This window comes from Notamacropus eugenii, chromosome 3 (genome assembly GCF_028372415.1).
Source record: "Notamacropus eugenii isolate mMacEug1 chromosome 3, mMacEug1.pri_v2, whole genome shotgun sequence".
Classification (NCBI taxonomy): domain Eukaryota; kingdom Metazoa; phylum Chordata; class Mammalia; order Diprotodontia; family Macropodidae; genus Notamacropus; species Notamacropus eugenii.
In genome coordinates, this window is record NC_092874.1 from 201,825,947 (window position 1) to 201,852,352 (window position 26,406).

The 26,406-nt window shown below is 39.3% G+C and overlaps 1 protein-coding gene across 2 annotated transcripts in view; it reads left to right on the plus strand.

The window, feature by feature from the left end:
• CRACR2A (calcium release activated channel regulator 2A) overlaps positions 1–26,406 on the plus strand; it is a 222,323-nt gene that overhangs the window by 89,408 nt on the left and 106,509 nt on the right. For both annotated transcript variants that reach the window (XM_072654002.1, XM_072654003.1), the window contains one exon: positions 23,751–23,862. In XM_072654002.1, the coding sequence (XP_072510103.1) occupies positions 23,751–23,862 (112 nt within the window). The remainder of the gene's footprint in view (positions 1–23,750; positions 23,863–26,406) is intronic.

A 26,406-nucleotide genomic window follows, 5' to 3' on the forward strand; every position in this document is an offset into this window, starting at 1 on the left:
TGTTAAGCCCTGCTAGGATCTGAGAACTGAGCTATGACCTTGCCTCTAGGGGTTTTGTAGTCTAGAAGGGGCAAGAGAAACTACATAGATAATTACAGCTTGAGGTAGTAGCAATAACCAGCATTTACATAAGCTAGTTGGGTTTGTAAAGCACTTCGCATATATTATTTTATTTGATCCTCACAACAACTGGGTGAAGTAAGTGCTGTCATTATCCACCCCCACTCCCATTTTACAGAAGAGGAAATTGAGGGAGGGAGAGAGTAGTGACTTACCCAGGGTCACAAAACTAGTTAGTGTCTGAAGAAGGTTTTTAATAAAGGACTTCCTGACTCCAACTCCAAAAATTTATCCATTGTATCACCCAGCAACCTAAAACCAGCTAACAAAAGAGATGCAGAACAAAGTGCCCTGTCTGGTTTAATGGAGGTGGTCATCATGAATCTGAAGATTGATTCCTGGCTGTAACTCCTGGTTGGAATTGGGCTTTAAAGGATGGATAGGAAATCAGAAGACCTAGAGGGAGATAGAGGACATTCTAGATATAAGGGACAATGTGAGCAAGGGAGCAGAATTGAGAAAACACAAGAGCAGGGTAGGGAACAGAAGGATCCGTTCAGACTGGAACCCAAAGTTCGTGTTTGGTAATAATATGAAATGAAACTGAGAAAGGAGAGTAACATCTGATTGAAAACCTTGGGTACTGTATGGGATAAAAAGACCCTTACTCAAAATTTAAAATAAACAAAGAGACTTCACAATAAGAGCAGAAAAATGATTTATTACAGTTCTTGCAAGAAAGGGACATCCCTCCAGGAGGTTGGGGAATCTGATGGAAGGAGGCAACTTGCAGAAACTGAAGCACAATTTTTATACCCTAACGCAGAGAATCCCACCTCCCCACTCTCCCACCTCTCCATTGGCTGGGAGGCGGGCTCACAATCTAAGCGTGAAATCTAACTTAACTGCTGATGTGACTTTAGAAAGGAGGAGAGGGGGAGAAGTGGGAGCTGATAACATTGATGTAGCAACAGTACAACAAAGGGGAGATCTGAGTAACTTCCAAGTTTCGGCTACAGCCCACAGCACTTTCACACAGAAAGATGGTAGCTGGTCGGGGGTGGGGGGTGGGGGGGGACCAACTGACTGTCCACAAGCCCTCGATACCTAAAACTCAGGTATCCAAGGAGAGAGACCTTATGGAAGAGAAATTTTATTTAGAAAATCCAATATTCCCCATATTTTTATTATGAAAAGTCTTCACAATCTCATCTCACTCAGGTACCAAGACACAATGTTTTAATCTTGCAATTGGAAGCCAATGAGCCAATGATCAGAGGAATGATATAAACATATCCTTATATAAGAAGGATTATTATGTGTATGAAGGAGAGATTGGAGATGAGGAGAAAGTATAGGTAGGAAGACATATTTGGTGGTGGTGAGAATATGTGAAGCCTTAGGAAAGTTCAATGAAGAAAGGCAGATAGTCTAGGCCAGCATTCTCAAAGTGTGGTCCAGAGGTATCTGGGGGTTTGAGACTCTTCTAGGGAATCTGTGAGGTCAAAACTATACTAAACATAGCAATATGTTTTTATTTATACTACAGAAAATATTAATAGATATAACAAACTAAAAACTTTTTGAGGAGTCTTCTGTGATTTTTAAGAGTAAGAGGATTGGGGCAGCTGGTTAACACAGTGGATATAATAGGGTATAGGATCTGGATCCTCAAAAAGAAAAGAACCTCAGTCCTTGAACTTTACCAGGAATTTGAGGAACCCAGCCCCTGTACCCCGATCACTGGTGTTCGCCTGAGGCATCAGCTCATCCCAGTATAATGCTTTCAACTGTCCTTTCTTTGTGGCCCTGACCCAGCCCATAATGTGACTTCTGACCCAACCCAGCCCTTCATTCTCTGTTACCTCTGGACCAGTCCAAGCTACTTGCCACTCCTAGTTCACATCCAGATCTTCCTGGTTGGTTGTTGTTCTTCATCTTCAAAGAGGACCAAAATGACATCACCCCATGATAAAGTGGAGTTTCAGTGTGTCCAACTGTGGCTGATAAGACCAATAGGAGCTCAGAATGCTCTACCACAGTCTGGGCACAGATAGTCCCTGTGAATATTTGGGGTAAATACCCCAAATTTGCACATCCTACATTTCCTTTGTGCTGTCTAAATTCTGCTTTGCTCAAAGAACACAGCACCCTTTCTGATGTGTGCACATCATACTGAGCAGTCCTGTGCCAGTTGCATAGTCCCATGTTGCACAGTCAAATCCAAAGTTCTTGAGAGAGACTTTGAGAGTGTCCTTGTATTTCTTCTTCTGACCACCATCTGATCACCTGCCCCATACAAGTTCTCCATGAAGTAGTCTTTTTGGCAAGCATACATTTTGCATTCGAACAACATGGCCAGCCCATCAGAGCTGTGCTCTCTGAAGCATAGTTTGAATACTTCGCAGTTCAGCTCAAGCAAGGACTTCAGCGTCTGGTACCTTATCCTGCCAGGTGATCTTCAGAATCTTCCTAAGACAGTTTAGTTGGAAGTGATTCAGTTTCCTGGCATGATACTAGTAGACTGTCCATGTTTCACAAGCATATAACAATAAGGTCAGCACAACAGCACACAATCTGTACACCTTTAGTTTGATAATCAGTCTAATACCTCTTCTCTCCCAAACTTTTCTTTGGAACCTCCCAAACACTGAGCTAGCTCTGGCAGTACGTGCATCAACCTCATTGTTAATATGTACATCCCTGGAAAATACACTACCAAGGTAAGTGAACTTATCCACAGCATTCAGAACTTTTCCATTTGTTGTAATAAGTGGTTCTGCATATAGACGATATGGTGGTGGCTGATGGAGCACCTGTGTTTTCTTGGTGTAATTATTAGGCCAAATTTAGTACAGGCAACAGAGAATTGATCTCAGCTTCAAGGCTGCATTGAGTGCATAATCATCTGCAAACAGAAAATCATGCACCAAAACTCCCTCCACTTTGGTCTTGGCTTGTAGACTTTTCAAATTAAAGAATTTACCATCAGTGTGGTAGCTGACCTTGATGCCATGTTCATCCTCATTGAAAGCATTTGACAACATGGCTGAAAACATTATGCTAAAAAGCATGGGAGCAAGCACACAGCCCTATTTCACTCCATTGGTGACTGGGAAGGCACAAGAGCTTTGTCCATTATCCAGAACCTGGGTAAACATGCCATCATGAAATTGACATAAAATATTGATGAACTTCTCCAAGCAACCAAATTTTGACACAATTTTCCATAAGCCCTCAGGACTAACAGTGTCAAAGGCCTTGATCAGTTCTTCAAATGTTGTGTACAGACCTGTTCTGCTCCTGGCATTTCTCTTGGAGTTGTCAGGCAGCAAACACTGTATGGACTATTCCTCAGCCCTTTCTGAAGCCACACTGGCTCTCAGGTGTATGACCATCTTCCAGGTGAAGGATCAGCCTATTAAGAAGGACTTCAGCAAGAATTTTGCCAGCAATGACTAAGAGAGAGACCTCCCTGTGATTGTCCCTTTACCTTTATAGAGATGGACAGTGGAGGCATCCTTGAACTCCTGGGGGATAACTTCCTCTTGCCATACAACCTGGAAAATTTCAGTCAGCTTTTGTATGAGCAGAGGTCCCCTTGCCTTGTAAATCTCAGCTGGAATAGAATCAGCACCAGGTGCTTTGCCACATGAAAGGAGCCTAATGACCCTCAAAACTTCTTCTTCAGTTGGAAGTTCAGATAAGAAGAGATTGACTTCAACGTGAGGTAAATGGTCAATGGCCTCAGCATTGATTGATGATGATCTGTTGAGAACACTATGGAAGTGTTCAGCCCATCTCTCTAGGATCCTGTCCTTATTGCTAATCAGTGTAGCTTCATCAGCACTGAGTATTTGTGATGCACCATAGATTTTTGGTCCATAAATATCTTTCAGGGAATCATAAAAGTGCTTTGGATTGTTACTATCAGCATAAAACTGAATTTCATCTGCCTTCTTACTGAGCCAGGAATCCTGCATCTCTCTAAGCTTTGCTTGTGCTTTGCTTTTGATGGAACTAAATGCTGCCTTTTTAGAGGTGGATGAACTCTCCTGCTGGTAAATCCTGTCAAGTTTTCGTTTTTCATTTAGCAGCTTCTGAATTTCCCCATCATTTTCATCAAACCAGTCTTGATGTTCGTGAGTGTTCTGACTCAGATGAGCAAATGCAGCGCTTTACACCAAATCTCTGAAAACTGCCCACTCCTTTCCTACAGTCTATATAAAAATGTCAATCTTGCCTCTAGTAAATTGCACAGACTCACTAGAAATCTCACCCACCCCAACCAGTGTCATAATAAACTCAATACTTGCACTGAAACAAGGCTTGAGTGGTCAAATTCTTTCCAGGCAGACCCACACCCTTAACCCTTACATTTCAGGGTTCCTAGCATTCCAAATCACAACAGATACAGCACCATTTCTTGAAGTCAGGAGGTCTTGAATTCAAATATGCTCTCACTTACTGGCTGTGTGACCCTGGGGCAAGTCACTTAACCTTGATTGCCTCAAAGATAAAAAGAGTTAAGCGATCCTGGATCCAAAATATTTGAGAACCATTGTTGTAGAAGAAACAGTCTTCCAGTTTTGAAGTTGGGTGATTCCTGTGTCAGATTTCGATTCTGCTGCTTATCAACCTCAAGTCCTTAGTCAGGTTATTTTGCCTCTCTGGGCCTCAGATTTGTCATCTGAAAAAGGAAGGGAATTGGATAGGCTGTAGTTGTCTTGCAGCTCTAAATCCTACATCATTATCTATTTGGAAGTCCAGTCCTATGCTGCTTCTAAGTAGTATGAGTGTGAGTATGTTACATCTCTTGGGTTCTCAGTTTCCTCATCTGAAAGTGAGGATATTCACCTTTAAGGTCACTTCTAGCTTTAAATCTCTTGTCCTGTGAACCTAAGTATAGTCTTACCACCAAATGGCCTGGAAGAAATCATTGATCATGTTGTCTGTTCCCCAGCTTCAACAACATGACTGCACTGCACTTAACTCCTTAATTTTCTGAAGTCATAGCCATTCCATATACCTAGAGTATGTCATTTAACCTCACTCTGCCTGCTCCAGTTTCCTGATCTATAAAATAGGGATAATAACATCACCTGCCTCCCAGGGCAGTTGTAAGATTTGAATGAGATGTATTTGTAAAGTTCTTTACAAAACTTAAATATGTATATGTATATATATATATGTATATATATATATACATATATACATATATACATTATATATTTATAGACGTATAAATATATGTTTATATATAAATATTTATAGATATATAAACATATGTTTATACATAAACATGTATGTATATATGAAAATGCTATTATTATTAAAGAATTATTCTTAGCATCTTACCTAAATTCCTTGTACTACAATCATAATTTCACCCAGAAATTCATAGAGAAAATGGAACTTTTAGTGCAATTCTAGAAAAACAAATTTCCCACTTCCTTCATCTCTAATACCATAAAAAAGCATTTTCTAGAGTGACACTATATCTGTACTTGGGAGGCAGATATGTACACCGTGCAGCTGACAAACTGTCTTCAAAAATAGTTATTTTGGGGGGGCGGAGCCAAGATGGCTGAGGAGAAAGACACACATACGCAGGGTCTCCCCACACAGCCCATAAAATAACCTGTAGAAAGGGACTCTCAACAAATTTTGGAGCAGCAGAAGTGGAGAACAACAGAGTGGAGGAGATTTCCAGCCCAGGGTGACCTGAAAGGCCCACAGGAAATGTCTGTTGTTGGTTGCACCTGTCGCGGACACAGAGCCCAGCCCAGCCTTGGCCAAGCGGCTCATGAACAGCCCTCGGGCAGAATCTCCAGTCGTGGAATCCCCAGTCCCAGCAGCAGCTGGTTCACAGATCCCTCAACCCACAGGTGCCAAAGGTCAGTGACTGGGTTTTTTCAGCTGGCCAGGAAGGGAAAAGGGCCGTCCATAGCTCCAGTCTTAGGCAGCCGCTGCAGAGGCCACATCGGCAGACGCAGCAGCAGGATCCATCCTTGGAGTGTAAAAAAACCCTAGGGGCACTGAGGAGCTGATTCTTGCCTCTACCCTGTGTGAAGGCCCTGGGGGAGCTGGTCTTTGTCTCACACTGAATGGTGGCCCTGCCCATCCAGGTTATCTGAAAATCAGCCCCCAGTGCTGACTTGGTGGAACTGGAGGCCAGGTGGCTGTGGAGGGGAAACTCTGCCAAGATTCTGGGCACAAAAATCCCTCCCTGTGCCCAGACCAGTACACTCTTGATTGTGCCATCTTGGAGGAACTGAGATCTTACAGATTCCCAGAGTATACCCTACTCTTGACAAAGGACACAAAATTCAAGTAACTGGTTGGGGAAAATGCCCAAAATAGGGGAAAAAAATAAGACTATAGAAGGTTACTTTCTTGGTGAACAGAAATCTTCTCCCAACCTTTCTGATGAGGAAGAACAATGCTTACCATCAGAGAAAGACATAAAAGTCAAGGCTTCTGTATCCCAAACATCCAAAATAAATATTCAATGGGCTCAGGCCATGGAAGAGCTCAAAAAGGATTTTGAAAATCAAGTAACAGAGGTGGAGGAAAAATTGGGAAGAGAAATGAGAGCAATGCAAGAAAATCATGAAAAGCAGGTCAACAACTTGCTAAAGGAGACCCAAAAAATGCTGAAGAAAATAACACTTTTAAAAATAGGCTAATTCAATTGGAAAAAGAGGTTCAAAAAGCCAATGGGGAGAAGAATGCTTTCAAAAGCAGAATTAGCCAAATGGAAAAGGAGGTTCAAAAGCTCACTGAAGAAAATAGTTCTTTCAAAATTAGAATGGAACAGATGGAGGCTAATGACTTCATGAGAAACCAAGAGAAAAAATGGAACATAATGTGAAATATCTCATTAGAAAAACAACTGACCTGGAAAATAGATCCAGGAGAGACAATTTAAAAATTATGGGACTACCTGGAAGCCTCAGTCAAAAAAAGAGCCTAGACATCATCTTTCATGAAATTATCAAGGAAAACTGCCCTGATATTCTAGAACCAGAGGGCAAAATAAATATTGAAAGAATCCACTGATCCCCTCCTGAAAGAGACCCAAAAAAAGAAACTCCTAGGAACATTGTGGCCAAATTCCAGAGTTCCCTGGTCAAGGAGAAAATATTGCAAGCAGCTAGAGAGAAACAGTTCAAGTATTGTGGAAATACAATCAGGATAACACAAGATCTAGCAGCTTCTACATTAAGGGATCGAAGGGTGTGGAATATGATATTCCAGAAGTCAAAAGAACTAGGACTAAAACCAAGAATCACCTACCCAGCAAAACTGAGTATAATACTTCAGGGGGAAAAATGGTCTTTCAATGAAATAGAGGACTTTCAAACATTCTTGATGAAAACACCAGAGCTGAAAAGAAAATTAGACTTTCAAACATAAGAATGAAGAGAAGCATGAAAAGGTAAACAGGAAAGAGAAGTCATAAGGAACTTACTAAAGTTGAACTATTTACATTCCTACATGGAAAGACAATATTTGTAACTCTTGAAGCTTTTTTCAGTATCTGGGTAGCTGGTGAGATTACACACACACACACACACACACACACACACACACACAGCACAGGGTGAATTGAATAGGATGGGATCATATCTTTAAATAATGAAATTAAGCAGTGAGAGAGAAATATATTGAGAGGAGAAAGGGAGAAATGGAATGGGTCAAATTATCTCTCATAAAAGAGGCAAGTAAAAGACTTTTCAGTGGAGAGAAAAAGGGGGGAGGTGAGAGAAAAAACATGAAGCTTACTCTCATCACATTCGACTAAAGGAAGGAATAAAATGCACACTCATTTTGTATGAAAATCTTTCTTACAATACAGGATAGTGGGGGAGAAAGGGATAAGCAGGGTGGGGGGGGATGATGGAAAGGAGGGCAGTGGGAGGAGGGAGCACTCTTGGGGAAGGATAGGATCAAAAGAGAGAACAGAAGAAATGGGGGGCAAGATAGAATGGAGGGAAATATAGTTAGTCTTACACAACACGACTATTATGGGAGTCATTTGCACAACTACACAGATATGTCCTATGTTGAATTGCTTGCCTTCCCAAAGGAAAGTGGGGAGGGAGGGGTGAAGAGAAGTTGGAACTCAAAAGTTTTAGGAACAGCTGTTGAGTATTGTTCTTGCAACTAGGAAATAAGAAATACAGGTAATGGGGTATAGAAATTTATCTTGTCCTACAGGACAAAAGAGAAGATAGGGATAAGGGAAGGGAGGGATATTAGAAGGGAAGACAGATTGGTGATAGGGGTAATTAGAATGCTTGGCATTTTGGGGTGAAGAGAGGGGTAAAATGGGGAGAAAATTTGGAACCCAAAATTTTGTGGAAATGAAGGTTGAAAACTTAAATAAATAAATTTAAATAAGAAAAAAATAAAAAAAATAAAAATTGTTATTTTTTCATAAGAGAAAAAACTGGACAGTGAAATGGTTCTATATCTATATTACCCTTAAATATGATGTTTGCTTAGAGGTGAGGTTTGGGGATTCCAAATTAGTTGTGGTACTTTGAATAAAAGTCAGCATCTTGCCTGTGTCCCTTAGTCTAGGCTTTCACTTATAGTTTTGTCCAGCAGCCAGCCCTTTTGCTAAAAGAGAAAATAAAGCTTGGAGATTATCACTTATTTCTCATGAAGATCCTCAGAGCAGTTAAGTATACATACATACAAGTCATTATTTGTAATCTATTTCTATTTTGTAACAGACAGGGCATAAAACAGGGCAGCTTGATGGTACAGTTGATAGAGTGCCAGACCTGGAGTTAGGAAGATTTGAATTCAAACCTGGCCTTAGACACCAGCTGTGTGACCCTGGACATGTTACTTAACCTTGTTTGCTCTGTTTCCTCATTTGTTAAATGAGCTGGAGAAGGAAACAGCAAGCCACTCCAGTATCTTTGCCAAGAAAACCCCAAATGGGTCACGGAGTTGGACATGACTGAAACAATGGAGCAAAGTGTTAGACTGTGGACCAGAAGCTATTAACAGAAGCGCTTTTAGAAATCTTTGACAAACTTCAATTCTTGCTTCTTAACTCAATAATTAACTATCACAGATTTGTGGGGGTGTTTTTAAATAATATAATCAACTCTTAATCAGCCACACTAATGGAGAACAGATGAGGCATAGAGAATGCTAGGTAGGTAGCTCCAAATGGGAAACTAAAGGGGTAGCCTATTGAGGAATGGCTAAATAGATTGTGAATATGAATATAATGGAATATTTTTGTGCCATAAGAAATGATGAAATGAACAATTTCAGAAATAATTGGGAAGATCTTGATGAACTAGAGCAGAGTGGGTTGAGCAGAACTAGGCAAACAATTCATACAATAACAAAAACATTATAGAGAGAACAAAAACCAGAAAGATTTTAGAGCTCTGATCAACGCGGATAAGTCAGAATGAAGAAAGAGTTGTACATTTTTGAACATGAAAATTTATTTTTTCCAGATTATGGAGATATGTATTAAGGAATTTGTTTATTCGTATTTTGCTTAATAGCTTGTGGTATTAAGTGGGACAGATTAATTTTAAAAGTACTTATTACTTAAAAAATTTTAAAAAATGAAAAAAGATATTAACTGAGGGATAAGCTTAAAACTAAAAGCATGTGTGTTTGATTTGGGGATTTAGTCAGACAGAATCAAAGAGAAGTAAGCTCAGGCACTTCTTCACTCTTCCTACTTTGTTCCCTCACCTCCAACCGGGTACTAATCTTGGGTGGGAGGCAAAAGTGGCTGTGGTATGGAACCCACAAAGCTGATAACTCACATAAGGAATGGTGGATGTGTTTTTATTTCTAATAGCCTAACTCACAAGATTGTTTTGGGTAAAAATGCTTTGAAAACCTTGCTGTTCAGTCATGTCTAACTCTTTGTGACCTTATTTGGGGTTTCCTTGACAAAGATACTGAAGTGAATTGCCATTTCCTTTTCCAACTCATTTTGTGTGTGTTCGTCTTTCGTTGCCAAAGAAGACCATGCCATCAGTGAAATGATGGCATGACTTGCACTTGACTTTGTTTTGAGTGAAGGAGGGCTATGCAGGTCACCAGCCTCACTTCTCCTCCAGAGCCATCTGAATCCAGTGACCAGATATTCGTTTTACAGATAAGGAGACTAAAGCAAGCAGGATTAAGTGACTTGCCCTGGATCACACAACTAGTAAATGTCTGAGGCTAAATTTGAATTCAGGTCTTACCAACTTGGGATACAGCTCTGTATCCACTGCACCCCCTAGCTGTCCTACCTTGAAACGCTATATAAATGTGAACAGTAAGGCATAGTAGTGCCATAGCTGGTGTTGAAATCAGGAAGACGGGTTCAAACCCTGTCTCTGACCTATACTAGCTCTTTAGGACCTTGGCAAGTTTCTCAACCCCTTAGGGCTCTAAAAAATTCTAAGTCTATAAATCACAAAGATTATACTGATCTGCATTCCTGGAGGGAGTTTTCTTGCCTTCTGTATATCACTGAAATCACAGGTCCATCCCCTACCTCCCTATTATTAACTTCTGAAGTCTTTATATATCAATTAGCTCCATACAGGCTATAATTGTGGACTGTGAAAGATGTGCTAATGTGACAAAACATCATGAAGGCTTTTGCCTTCGCTGCATTATTGGTTTTACTGTCATTCTTAGGTTAGCCTGCAGACTGACAGAAGAGACCATTGGCAGCAGCATGCTTTCATTTTATTGGGAAAAACCAAACGCTGCTGTAAAGAATAGCAGAAAATACAGCAAGTTCTGTGTCTTAGGGATGCTTGGGGAGGTGGATAGAGAAGGATCACCTGGCTCTGATACCTCCTAGCCATATGACCAGGACTAAGTCCTTTTTAACCTTTCTGTTACTCTATTTCCTCAATTGCAAAATAGAGATTTTGATGCTTGTACTATTTATTCATGGGTTGTAAGAATAGTGCACTAGAAATCTAAGTAACTCTGAGGTGTTTCTTTCTGTTTTGTGGGAGAATTAGGGCATTATAAGGTTTTTCTGATCCCTGGAAAGGTCGATTAGGGAGTTCTTTTGACATCTCTTGGTAGGGAGACAAAACACACAAGCCACGTTCCCTCTAATTCATTTAAGGTGTGAGTGTGGAGTCAGACTCTCATGATCCAAAAGTCATACTACCAAACAAAAAACTAAGAACATTTTATATGCACAGAGCTTAATTATTGGCAAGGTGAGGGTCAGCTGTGCTAGTACCCTAGCATCTCTAATACCAATAAATCTGCCAAGAGGCAGATTGGTCCATCTCCTTGCTCTGGCATTACTTGTACAGATTGGGTTTTGAAGAGAGATCTTCCTTTGCCAGAGTTTGCTTGGAGCTTGCTCTTGGGCACATGGGGAATCAGAAGCATGGGGCTCTGGTCTCCTTAGTATAAGGCACATTACAGCAGACAACGAGGTAACGAGTGGGGATGGGTATGGAACCAAGGATAGAACTGAAGGCTTCCATGGAATCTATGCTGCAATCAAACTGGACTCCTCTCTGTCCTCCAAACCTAGTTTATGTTCTCTTGCCCCCTCATCTTTACTCATGCTATTCCTCATGCTTAGAATGTCCTCCATTCCTTTGAACCTCAATTGAAACATCAAATGAGCCATTTCTGGTGCTTCTGGATTGGTGATGACCTTTCCTTTAAAACTTCATGTATCAGTTTCGTTTGTAGCTCCACAAGGTACTTACCCTGTACTATATAATAGCATGTATTATAATTGTTTGTGTATCTTATATTCCTGCTACGCGGTAGGTTTCATGAACAAAGGCATCTACACTTTCTGTTACTACTGCAGTCTCAGAAACTGTTTTATACACAGTACGTGCTTAGTGAATGTTTGTTGAACAGAAGTGTCAGTCGGAAAGGTGCAAGGCGATTTGGGGATAAGCCAGGCAGCATTCTCAAGAGTTTTTACCACCATGAACAAGCTGTGTGCGATAAACACAAGTATTGCACAGATAGAATCTTGATTGTGAGAGATTCCACATTAATGGCACTTATGGAGAATGACTTGCAAATAGACTCATTATACGAATACAATAGCTAACATTTATCGCACCCACCATGTGCCCATTGTTGTGCTACGCACTTTACAATGCTCATCTCATTGGATCCTGACAACAACCCTGACAGCTAGGGGCTGTGATTATTCCTATGTTAAAAATGAGAAAATTAAGGCAGAAAAAGGCTATGGGACTTGCCCAGGGTAAAAGAAAGAGGAGATGACTGAGGCTGGATTTGAACTTAGGTCTAGTCTTGATTTCAGGCCCAGTGACCTATCCACTGTGCCATCTAGCTGCCAATGTATAGTCAATCCTTCTTAGCTAATAGGGACTCCATTCAAAGAATATTTAGAGAGGATATCCCATATGTCTCTTTTTCCCCAGGCATAAGGATATAAAAAATTTCCCAGGAAGATAAGAGTCTTTCCTCTTTTAAAAGAACTGTGAAGGCTCCCCATTAAGATGGTAGTGTGGAAAGTCTTAGAGGAGACAGGCTTTTCCACAGGCACTCCAGAAAAGGTTTTAAAATAGAATAATAATAAATCTAAAGAGAAACTGTAGTAAATGATTTACTCCAGCCCAAAACTAGTCAAAAAGAAAGTTAGAAGACTGTGGGACTGCTACACCAGGGAAGCCAGGATAAGTTCATATAAACAAGCTAGGAGTCTGCCAGTACTTGGACCACAGAAGATGCAGAGGCATCTGTAACCTGCAATATCTTGTTCTGGAAAGAAGGAAGATAGGAAACCTGGTATGAGCTAATGAGGAAGTATCTAGGTGCTCTGACACTCTGACCATGACCTGGGACAGGGCAGGCAAAACTCTCATATCCATGTCCCAAGGGATCCAGGAGTTTGAAGCACTATGACCTGGAGTACTCAGTAATAGGGAAGAGAGAGACCTCTTGGAGAAGGAAGCTTTAGGAGAGTCAGAGACCAACAGTGCTCTGATTACTCTGATTAAGTAATCAGAGCCAGAGATTATAAGAGTCTGACAGGGACAGTCCAAGGGGCTGGAAATCTGCAATAATTTGATTTGAGACTCCAGAGGATTCTGAAGGTCATACAGTACTTGGAAGCCAAATGATCCAGAGGAGCCTAAAACCTTCTGAGTAGACACATACTAGGGCAAGTAGAAGATAGTTGTAGGACCTTTTTAATTGAGACAAGGACCAAACAATGTCTGACCATCTCATCCAAAAACAAGGGATTAAGTCTATTCTTGGCACAAAATCCTAAATCAGGAACTGAGGCAGGAGATATGAATAAATAGAAGACACTGAACATGGAAATATGGAAATATGGATCAAGAGACACCAGAGAAGTATACCTAGAAGAAGAAATTAGCTACACAAAAGTTATAAGCAAAGCCTCAGAGGAAAAAAAAGCTTTGTCACAAGGACTATAAGAATACGTGGGAAGAATTTAAGCAAGAAATTAGAAATTAAATTATAAGTGAAATAAGAACTCTAGAGGAAAGAAATGTAAAGAGAATAAATAGCTTAGAAGAGGAAGTAAAAGGGTAGATAGAATATCTTAACCAAGTAGCAGCTCCATTAATATGAGAATGGGACAACTCAATGACCACATGAGATAATAAGAAATATCAGGATAAAAGAGAGAGAGAGAGAGAGAGAGAGAGAGAGAGAGAGAGAGAGAGAGAGACTTCCAGAGCAGGTGCTGTGAGTTAAATTTTGTCATACATATTATGGTCTAAATTTAAGCTTGCTAAGTTAGTATCAAGTATAAGCATTACCAGAAACAATGAACATAAAGAGGATAGTATGTAAAAATCTTAAATATTTTTATGTGTGGCTTTTGTGTTTTATAAGTATACAATGAATTGAAAATGTTTGTTTCATTCCCTTCTTTTCTCATCTGTGCAATTTTAATGCTAAAATGAAACTTCCCCAATCTCATAGAACTGAAAATTAATTTCTTCCTTATTCCTCTAATTTGTTTATGATATAACAATTTATGCCTAGGTTATGTATCCATCTATTTGATTTAGGAGGATAAATAAAATAGCCAATCAGTTTATAAGTTCACAAATATTAACTATATGACAGTCATATGACAGTAGAGAGGGTACTCAGAGATTTTGCAGTTCAATGATGTGGATTCTTTGAACACAGCACAAACTTGTATCAAGTGCTTTAACACTGGTCCAAGCTGTTTTTTGTTTTTTTTTTTGTGGGACAATCATCAGAAAAATAAAGTTTCTTGCTGCGGTCCAGTGCCTTTAGCATTTAGCGGCTTTCAAAGATGGAGCTATCAGCAACATTACATAGTCTCTTCCCTTTCCAAGGCCCCAAAAGAGTTGCAGATAAAAAAAACTTGCAGATAAAAAAATGGGGCTATTATACCATTCAAAACCTGAGGTCACATAACCTAGGCCCTGTATTGCTTCAGGTTGGAGCTTGGAATCCCAATAATCACCACTGGAGGGTTTTTTTTAATTTTAATTTTTAAATTTCATTTATTTAATTTTTAATTTATGGAATAAAACAAGCATTTCCATAACATAATATGATAAAAAAGGATTATTGTACATGAAAATCTGTAAATCTACTATACTTGCTATTCCTTTCAGCAAAATTATCATGAAATTTTTTTTCTCCTCTTCTCCACCCCCATAGCAACCATTAGGCACATATGTGTAAAATTATTCTATACATACTTCTATTTATTAATTCTTTTTTTCTGGATTCAGATACCATCTTTCTTCATATGTCCATTATAGTTACTTTGGGTATTTATAATAGACAAAATAACTTACTTGCTCAAAGTTGTCCTTAAAACAATATTGCTGTTGCTATATATAATGTTCTCTTGCTTCTGCTCATTTCCCTCTTCATTATTTCATGCAAGTCTTTCCATGTTTTTCTAAAATCATGGCGCTTATCGTTTTAAAAAATTTATTTATTTTTTAGTATTCAGCATTAATTTCCATAAGTTAAATTTTCTTCAACTCCTTCCCCTTCCCAAGATGGCATACAATCTGAAACAGGCTCTACATGTACATTCCCATTAAACATATTTTGACATTAGTCATGTTGTGTAGAATAAGCAGAACAAATGAGAGGAATCATGAGAAAGAAAAAGTAAAATGAAATAAAAAAGAGATAACAAACAATATACTTCAGTCTGCATTCAGACTCCAAGTTCTTTCTCTAGATATGGATGGCATGTTCCATCATGAGTCTTTTGGAATTGCTTTAGGTCCTTGCATTGCTGAGAAGAGTTATGTCTGTCAAAGTCAGTCATCATGCACTGTGGCTGTTACTGTGTACAATGTTCTCCTGGTCCTGCTCACTTCATTCAGCATCAGTTCATATGAGTCTTTCCAGGTTGTTCTGAAGTCCACCTGCTCATCATTTCTTATAGCACAATGGTATTCCATTATATTCATATATGGCTTGTTCAGCCATTCCCCAACTGATGGGCATCCCCTCAATTTCTAGTTCTTGGCCATCACAAAAAGAGCTGCTATAAATATTTTTGTACATGTGAGTCCTCTTCCCATTTTTATGATCACTGGGATATAGCCATAGAAGTGGTATTGCTGGGTCAAAGGGTATGCACATTTCTATAGCCCTTTGAGCATAGGTTCCAAATTGTCCCGCAGAATGGTTGGATCAGTTAACAACTCCACCAACAATGAATTAATGTTCCAGTTTTCCCACATTTTCTCCAACATTAACATTTTCCTGTTTTGTCATGTTAGGCAGTCTGATAGATGTGATGTGGTACCTCAAAGTTGTTTTGATTTGCATTTTTCTAATAAGTAATGATTTAGAGCATTTTTTCATATGACTATAAATAACTTTAATTTCTTCTTCTGAAAACTGCCTGTTCATATCTTTTGACCATTTATCAATTGGAGAATGACTTGTATTCTTATAAATTTGACTCATTTCTCTATGTATTTTAGAAATGAGGTCTTTATCAGAGACACTGGTTGTAAAAATTATTTCACAGTTTTCTACTTCCCTTTCAATCTTGGTCACACTGGCTTTGTTTGTGGAAAACTTTTTCAATTTAAGGTAATCAAAATTATCTATTTTGCATTTTGTAATGTTCTCTTTCATTTGGTCATAAATTAAAAATCATTGTGCTCATCATTTCTTACAGTACAATAATATTCCATCATAATCACTTTTTTAGCCACTCCCCAACTGATGGACATACTTGCAATTTCTAGTTCTTTGCCATCATAAAGAGAGCTGTTATAAACATATTAGAACATATAAGTTCTTTTCCTTTTTCCCTAATCATCTTTGGAAATAGACCAAGAAGTGGTTTTGCTGGGTCAAAGGGTATAGGTAGATTAATAGCTCTTTGGGCATAATTCCAGATTGCTTTCCAAAATGGTTGGATCAGTTCACAATTCCACCAACAATGGATTAGTGTCCCAATTTTTCTATATCCTCTCCAACATTAGTCATTTTCCCCTTCTATCACTTTAGTTAATCTGGTATGTGTATAATGATATCTCAAGGTTGTTTTAATTTGTATTTATCTAATCAATGATGGTTTACAACATTTTTTATATAACTATAAATTGTTTTGATTTCTTCATTGGCAAACTTCCTGTTCATACCCTTTGACCATTTATCAATTGTGGAATGACTCATATTCTTACAGATTTGACAAAGTTCTTTATATATTTTAGGTATGAAACCTTTATCTGATAAACAGTCTTTAAAAATGTGGATACATGGCCTAGATATAAAGAGAGATTTTTACAAGAAAATTAGAACATGGAATATATTACTTATCAGACTTATGTGTAGGTGAACAATTTATGAATAAGCAAGAGATAGAGAGAGTAAAGTTAGGTATAAAGTGAATAATTTTGATTATATTAAATTTAAAAGGTTTTCATCCAAATAAAAAAAATATATCCAAGATCAGAAGGAAAGCATGATTGGAGATTTCTAAGGGATTCACAGACACTGTAACAAGCCAAACTCAAAGAACAGTTTTATAGTGGTAGCAGACTATTAGATGCATAAAAGGAATGAATTATTAGATGCATTAAAGGAATGAATTCCCATTGCTAGTTCTTCCAGATATGTTCATAATGGTAGGTAGGTGGCACAGTGGATAGCATCCCAGGCCTGGAAGAATCTTCCTGAGTTCAAATCTGGTCTCAAACATATATTAGCTGCTGTGTGACCCTGGGCAAGCCACTTAACTATGTTTGCCTCAGTTTCTCATCCATAAAATGAGCTAGAGAAGGAAATGACAAACTGCTCCAATATCTTTGTCAAGAAAATCCCAAATGAGGTCACAAGAGTCATACATGACTGAAAAACAACTAAACAACAACAACCAGATATATTTGATTCTTAGGCAGATCTCAATTCCTGAAAATGAGACATGAGTTGTTAGCTGTTAGTAGTCCCCTACGGACAAACCGTAGGTCTTATTTGAGGAATTTTTTTATTTTTCTTGGGGAAAAGGGGAATAAGCAGGGGAGAATGGGATATAGAAGGGGACATGAATGGCATGATAATTGGGATGTTCCAGGATGAATAAGTTTGAGAGCCTAACAGATAAAGCCTTGAATTGGAAATCTGATATTTCCACATCTGCGAAGATTTATTGTCTCCCTATTGCAAAGTGAACTATTATCTGGGCCCATCTTCCTGCTTACCTCCATTAGTTAAGAAGTGCACGTGCTGACCCTCAACAGAATATTTATATTTATATATGTGTATGTATACACACAGTGTATATGTATATATACATGTATGTATACATATATGCATGTACACATATAGATATATTCATGAATACCTATACATACACACATGCACGCATGCACACACACACACATATATATGTATACATACACACACACAGTGACTACCTTGGGAATATTGTGAGGCTAAGGGCAGTTAATATGTGGTTTTACACTTCTTTAGAAGGATAATAAATGTGAGATAATAAAGGTGGAGATTAAAGTTTTTCTTTTTGTTAAAAAAGAAAAATAGACCCTTTAAACGCAATCTCTTTGATGGCAGGGGATGTTTTTTTCCCTTCTGATTTTGGTGTTCCCAGCTCCTATTTCGGCTCCCTGTCATGGTTTGTTCTTGTCCTGTGTTTTCACCAGGGGCGGGTGGGGAAAGATGCATGTGGAAACTTCAGGTCACCTTGCCCCCAAGACTGGCCATCTATGCGAACAATAAGCATTTAATGAATACCTACTTTGTGCCAAACACTCTGTTATAGGGATTTGGAGACTAAAATGAAAAAGCCCCAACCCTGAACAAGATTATTTACATTCTATTAGGGGAAAGAGCATGGATATATGTGAATATACAGAGCAAATGCCAGATAATTTTCTGGGGAGAACACTAACAACTTGGGGGAGAGAGGGAAAGGCTCCCATGGCCTTAGGAGGTGGCATTTAAACTGAACTTTAAAGGAAGCCAGGGACTGAAGTGAGCAGGGATTTCATTCTGGATATGGAGGACAGTCTGTAGAAAAACACAGAGATGTTGTATGTGAGGAAGGGAGAAAAGGCTCCTTTGGCTGGACTGAAGAGTATATGAGGAGGAGTAATGTATAGCAAGCCCGGAAAAGCTGGTTCAGTTGGACTTGCAAGGATTTTTAAGGCCAAACATTGGAGTTTGTATTTTATCCTGGAAGAAATTGGGAACCACCAGAACTTGTTTAGGAGAATTTTATGATAGCTTTTAGAAAGGAGACAATTATTAATAAAAATGGAGGAAAGTAGAATTATTTAACCTAAAGAGAATATTTAGGGGGACCACCAAATAATAACCTGTAGGTATATTAAAAAGTATCATGTGGGTGATGAGATAACATCTGGCATTCATTTGTACTGATGAAAGAAGCAGGGAATAAACTTAAGATACAGCAAGAAAGACTTGGATTAAGACATTTGGGGAGATTCATGAGAGTCAATATTAGAAAATAATTGAGTGAATGACAGCAGGGCCACAGATCCCTTTCCTGAAGAGCTTTAGACGAATGTAGGTGTGATGGTTTAAAGGCACATGTTCCTGAAAGTAGGAGAATGGACTCTGGAATTTCCTTCCAACCAGAGTGCTGTAGGTGCGCATCATGATGTTGGAGATAAAATTTAGAGAAGAACCAAGGTAAATTAAAGATGTGGATGGAAACTATCAGAGTTATCCCATAAAGGACTCTAAAGAGGGGTGGGGGGAGTAACCTGAGTTAGGTTGTATACTCCACCTCTAACACAGTGATATTTGGTTTAAAGGGAGCTAATAAATTTCTCCTTCACAAAATAAAGCCTCTCCCTTTTCTAAATACCCTCTACTCACCCTCCAATGTGATTTTTAAGACAGATGGTTTATGGATTATAGATAAAGTCAGAAATTCTTCTGTATGCTAAACAGATGCATGCCTACAATCTCTGCTTCTCCCTTGTCTTTCTCTCCCTCTTTTAAAGAACATTCATATTTAATTTAATTCTTCCAAATGGCTTTCCCATCAGCCTATCTTCCCATTCTGCTGTGTATCACGTTCTTTCTTAATGTAGCTACCTGCCAAATTAAATTTAATGGTTGATCTGCTAGAAGATTACCACAGGATATTGCCAAGTGCTCTTGCATGTTGTTTTATGGACTTTCACACCTGCTAGCTCTTTTTCCTTTATTACTCAGAGGAGTATCACAAAAGAGGTATCCTTCCTTTTTCTTACCCCACCTAACAGTGTCACAGTCTCTCCCTTTATTTCATCACAAGTCACTTTCAGTATCTGTGGAACAAGTATAGGTTTCCCCTATGCTTTTGGGTGAGGGATTGGCTTGGGTAAAGAACTTCATGGGAAGAAATTTCTGTTCCAGATAGACAGGAGAATTTTATGACAGCAAACTTGTTTGAATCCATTTGGAGACTGATAGATTCATAAGTGTGTTAGTTTCATGGGACTGAGAGCTTGTCCAGGGTCATCTAGCTATTTAATGGCAGGATTAAAACCCAGGACACCTGATTCAAAACTCAATTCTTTTTCCATTTCACCAAATTGCCTGGTCAGTGGCTTCTGTTAAGGCTGTGCAAATCTACCCAATTCTGTCTATGGCCAATAAAATCGGGCAAGTCAGAGGCTCTGCTACTTTGCTCTCTGTCTCTTCATCTTGGCCCCAGCTAGAGAGATTCCAACAACTTGGACAGGAGGTGGTAACCCTTCAGAAACAGTGGGCCACATCTTTGCTTATTCCTCTGTGGCCAGTCTTCCACAACCACCCAAATGCAGATATTCCAGTGTCCATCCTTCTGAGTTTTTAGGTCTTTCCCTTCTGGCCAGTCTCTGGAACCTCTTCATCAAGAGGAGGGGAGAGGAGAAAGCTGGAAAACAGAAGGGTAAGAAAGAAGTCAAGACAGAAATTTGCTTCTGGTCACTCTTGCCTGTGCCCTGCTGTTCCACTACTGCTGTTCAGTTGTTTTAGTCGTGCTTGACTCTTTGTGACCCCATTTGGAGTTTTCTTGTCAAAGGTACTATGGTAGTTTGCCATTTCCTTCTCCAGCCCATTTTACAGATGGGGAACTGAGGCAAACAGGGTTAAGCAACTTGCCCAGGGTCACACAACTAGTGAGTGTCTGAGGTCAGATCTGAACTCAGAAAGATGTCTTCCTGACTTCAGGCCCAGCACTCAGTGGATACACTGTGCTGCCCCCAGAAAGAATACTAGATTTAGAGTGAGATGACCTTGCTTTAATCCCAGCTTCTTCACTTACCTATGTAACCTTGGGCAAGCCATTTGGACTAGACCACCTCAAGGTCCTTCCCAGCTCAAAATCTAAGCCAATGATTCTGTGATCTCGGATTGAATTAATCCACACAAGGAGACTGACATGAGAACAGCTGCTCAGGAGAGAAGGAGTTGAGAGACAAGGACCCTGAATCCTGACCACTCTGGAGGGTCTGGCTATCTCTCAGGACTCCCTCCAGAAAAGAACTTCTGAATCTTTTTAGTGTCCTGAACCCCTTTGCTAGTCTAGTGGAGACCAGGGACTCCTTCTTGGAATGTTTGTTGTCCACATTCATAATGGGAGGAAATGCTGAGCTACTGAAAATAAAGATGTAAATTCAAGAACCCCTTGAAATCTGTCTAGTTCAGGGACTGAAGGCGAAGAAATACTGCTAGAAGCTGGTGAAATTTAGGACTTCCCAGGACTTGGGCCTTGTGGATGAGGAGAATTATGCTGATATCTGGCAGTACCATCTGGTGGCTAAATTCCACCTTGTTATTTCAAAGCTTGAATTCTCAGCTCACACTTTAATTACAGTTACGTAGTTTATATATATTAGTTTAACAGAATTTGTCTTAAATTCAGAATACTTGACTTCTGGTTCCAGATCTACAGCTGTGTGGTCTGGTACAAGTCACTTTCCCTTAGTTTTCCCAAGTAGAAAAATGACTTGGATGTGGGTTGTACCAGATCATCCTTAAGTCCCTTCCAGATCTAACATTTTATGCTTCTGTGATTTAATACCTAATAAAAGGAAAAGAGAGGAGAGGAGAAGAGAGGAGAGGAGGAGAGGGGAGGGGAGGGGAGGAGAGAGAAGGACAGGACAGGACAGGACAGGATAGGACAGGAGAGGAGGACAGTGTAGGAAAAGGGAGAGGATGAGAACAAAGACAAATTTCTTCCTTTCACAACATTTCTTCCTAGCGATTATGAAGCCAGTGGAATAGGACAGACTGGAGGAGGAGGAGAGACCTGGAAAAGGGAGATTAGATGGAGAATTTTTGCTCTGAGAAGAATTAATGTAAGTTAGGCAATAACTGTGTAGAAGACCTGAGTCACTCAAAATTATCTCTCCTGCCAAATTTGACTCAAAGTTACAATTGTCTAGCCTAGATTGATATAAATATAAATTATAAGTTGTACAGAAAGATAAATGCAAATGTTGTGGGGACCTGGAGTTATGTGGGGGTCTAGATTTGAATGGAGTTAATCTGAGTTTTCACAGAAGAGGGGTTTCCTGGTGCAAGGGGATAGAAGCATTAAGGTGTAACAGTAAATAGGAGACAGTAAATGGGCCAGTTTGGGACAGTGTCATACATGGAGAAGAAGACATTTAGCCAATTTTCATTATAGGATTTGGAGCTTGAACAAGCCTTCCAAGTCATCTAATCCAATATACTTCATTTTATATTTGAGAATACTAAGGCTTAGGAGGAAGTAGCTTGCCCCAGTTCACTTATACGGGCAGTAAGCAAAGCCAGGGTTGGAATCTAGGTCTCCTGACTCCTGAGCCCACAGTTCTTCCAGGATGCCATATTGCCATCTTGTTATTCCCTCATTTATTCCCTTGCTTCTCTGAATTTTTCATATTGATGAATTCTTATAGCACAGCAATATTCTGTCATATTTGTGAAACAAAGTTGGGTAACCATTCCCCAACAGATGAGTTTCTAATTTGTGCCCAGTTCAAAGGTTCATCTGTATTTTATCCTTATTATGATCTCTCCACATAGTTCCCACTTTTTCTCCCAGTTCATCACCTGTGTTTGAGTTTCTCTTCCTTCACTACCCAGTCTTGACCCACTATCAGCCATTTAAATGTTATTCTTTCCTAAACAATTTCCAACACAATTCCCAACAAATTTCCAACAAAATTCTTTTTCCAGAATTACTTTAGAATACCTAAAAACTGCTAGAAGTCATTAAACTGGGACAATTGGTTGCTTCGCTATAAATTTGCTCTTCTTTCTCATCGGTCCCAAGCTCTACACAACAGTTCTTTTATTTACTTCCTAACACCTTTGACCCCTTAACTATGACTTGTCACTCTACCACCTCCCCTCCAACAAATGCCTTTGACTTCTTATATCCATGTTCTTAGGAGGTTCTATGATTTCATGACTGTGGATACCCACTCCACCAGTCCAGATGGTAACTAATCTATGTCTTTTCATACTGTGTTATTCTTGTCCACATTTTTTTAAAAATCCCCAATAGCGAATCCATCCAGTATACTGGAGTCCTCCTTTACGGTTCTTTGAATATGTTAGAGACACCTTTGCAGCAACTAGGCTCCCTCTCTTTTGTCTCTCATTCTTGTTACATGGCTAGAATACTTCCCTTTTCTTATTCTAAAAGATTGATGTTGTCTTTCATGCTACTTCTAAAGGAAAAACCATCATTAGGACACAAGGAAGAGCCAGAACCCTTCATCAAAAAGAGCTTCCAAGAAGAACAGATCTGCAAGTGTGGAGATCAGAAAGAACATTGCATTGAGAACCAGGAGACCAAGAGGGTTGGACTCCCAACTCTTTACCTGACTATCTGCATGACCTTGTGCATATTATTCGCTGCTCTGGACTCTAGCTTTTTCATCATCAAAATGAGGGATTTAGATTGAGACTTGGCCTTTTCTGGCTCTAATTATCAGTTCACTATAAATTTCAAGCATTTATAATGGTGCTAGGCATGGGGCTAAGTGCTGAGGATATAAAAGAGAGGCAAAAATTTCTAGAGGTCTAACTATCTCTAGGAAGGAAAGTTTCTGGTATGTGGGATGAAATCAGCTAAAGTTTAGGCCAATGGATAGTGTGCCCTTAAGTTCCTCCCTGGTCAGCCCCCCAGTGGATGTGTTATTCCCTGTAACAAACACCGTTTTCATTGCTTTCAGCGTCTTCACAATGAATTGCCTCTCAGCTTGGAGGACCTGGAGGACGTGTTTGATACCCTGGATGCTGATGGCAATGGCTTCCTGACTCCAGAGGAGTTCACCACTGGATTCAGTGAGTCCCCAATTCACATGTGGTCATATATCTGTAGCTTCTGGATTCTCCCAACTTGTGGGAAGAATGAGAGCTTAAGAAAGGAGAATAAGTCATCACGACTTACCTTCCTACCCAGTGACTCAGGGGCTCATGCACTAACAGAGTCAAGTGATTTGCCCAGGGTCACACAGCTAGTGTGTCTGAGGCCATATTGGAACTTAGGAAGATGAGAATGCCCACCTCCAAGCCCAGCACTCTCTACACTGCACTAAGAGCACCAAGTTGGAGTCAGGAAGACCTGAGTTCAAATGTGCTCTCAACTCTCAAATGTGCTAGCTGTGTCATGTTGGACAAATCATTTCACCCTGTTTGCCTCATCTGTAAAATGAATTGGAGAGGGAAATGGCAAACCACTCCAGTACGTATGTCAAGAAACCCCAAATGGGGTCACAGAGAACTGGACATTATTGAACAATCATCATGTTACAACCTAACAATAATGCATTTAGTTAACACTTTACACTTTCAAGTTGATGAAACATTTTCCTCTCAACTTTATGAGGTAAGTAGTACAAATTTTATCATTGTTCTTTTACAGATGAAGAAACATTCTCCGGAAGGTTAAATGATTTGCCCATGGTCTTGAAGCTGATAGTATCAAATCAAGTGTAGGCCTCCTGATTTTAAGTCCACTTTTTTGTTGTTTTTGTAAAAACACTGTCAAAAGGCAATTGTTTTTAAAACCAAGACCAAACCAGAAAGATTGGAGTGATTTCTAGTGAATCTGTGTGGTTAAGGGATTCTTGGAGTGAGGGACTTAAATGAACAGAAAATCCACAAAAGTCAGAATGGTACAATGTATACCAAACAGGATAGCCAAGTTCCTGTGATTCCCGACCTTTGGGCAGAGTGTATAGGAGTAATCATCTCACCATATGTAACTGAACATACTTATCTAAAGAGTCATGGGACATCAAAAGCTAGAAAGGACCTTAGATATAATATTTATATCCCTCAATTCACAGAGAGAGAAACTGAAGCCAAGAGAGGCTGAATAATTTGTCCAAAATTAAATAGTCAGTGTTGAGATAGAGCCTAGAACCCAGACCTCCTCCCTGCCAGGCTAGAATTCTTTCCTCTGCCCCAAAGTTTTTGGGACAAGCACAAAAACAAGTGTTGGGGCAGCCAGGTGGCAGTGCTGTGCCTGGAGTCAGTAAGTCCTGAATTCAAATGCAGCTTCAGATACTTACTAGCTATGTGACCCTGGGCAAGTCACTTAACTTCAGTTTCCCTCAGTTGCCTTATCTGTAAAATAGGGATAATAATAGCCCCTACCTTCCAGGGTTGTTGTGAGGATCAAGTGAGATAATGTTTGTAAAAGGCTTAGCACAGTGCTTTTTGCACATAGTAGGCACTATATATTTTTATATATCATTTGTTGTTATTGCTATTATTATTATTATAGATATTTTTATTTTTCTCTCTTAAGCAACTGCACAGCACCTTATACTTCTCTTATCATAGTCACACATTCTGCCTTGTATTATGGACAGAATTAATATATACCATCATTGACATATCTTAATTATCTCTTATATTACAATCTCTGCGAGGGTAGGTAATATGCTTACCTTAGGAATAATGAACTCTTAATCCCCATATGACAAATGATCAAAGGATATGAACAGATAATTTTCAGAGGGAAGAAATTCAGACCATCAGTAGGCATATGAAAATATGCTCTAAATCACTAATAATTAGAGAAATGCAAATTTCATAAAACACTGAGATATACCACCTTCCATTCATTTGATTGGCTAAGGTAACAAAAAGGGAAAGTGACTAATGCTGGAGAGGCTGTGGAAAAACAGGTACCTTAATATACTGTTGGTCGAGCTGTGAACTAGTGTAACAATTCTAGAAAGCAATTTGAACCATGTCCAAGTTGCTCATACCCTTTGACCTTGTGATACTGCTACTAGGTATAAATCCTAAAGAAAACAAAGAAAGGAGTAAAGAACTCTTATGTGCAAAAATATTTGTAGTAGCTATTTCTGTTGTGACAAAATATTAGAAACCAAGATGCTCATCGGTTTGGGGATGGCTGAACAACCTGTGGTATATATGGATACAATAGAATATTATTGGGCTATAAGAAATGATGAAATGGATGGTTTCAGAAAAACCTAGGAAGACTGGTAGGAAATGATGCAAAGTGAAGTGAGTGGAGCCAAGAGAACAATTTATATAGTAACAGCAATATTGTAAAGATAATCAATCAACTTAGAAAGATTTAGTAACTCGGATCAACCCAATCAAAATTCCAAAGGACTCATGGTGGAACATGCTATCCACCTCCAGTCAGAGAAGCGACAGACTCACAGTGTTGATTGAAGCATGTTTTCTTTTCTTTTTCTCTTTCTTTTTTCATTCTTTTTTTTCTTGACATGACTAAGTCAGAAATTTGTTTTGTATGACTACACATATTTGTAATGGGTCTTGTTTTTCTTCCCTTTTCATTGAGTGAGAGATAAGCGAGGGGAGGGAGAGAATTTTGAAGTT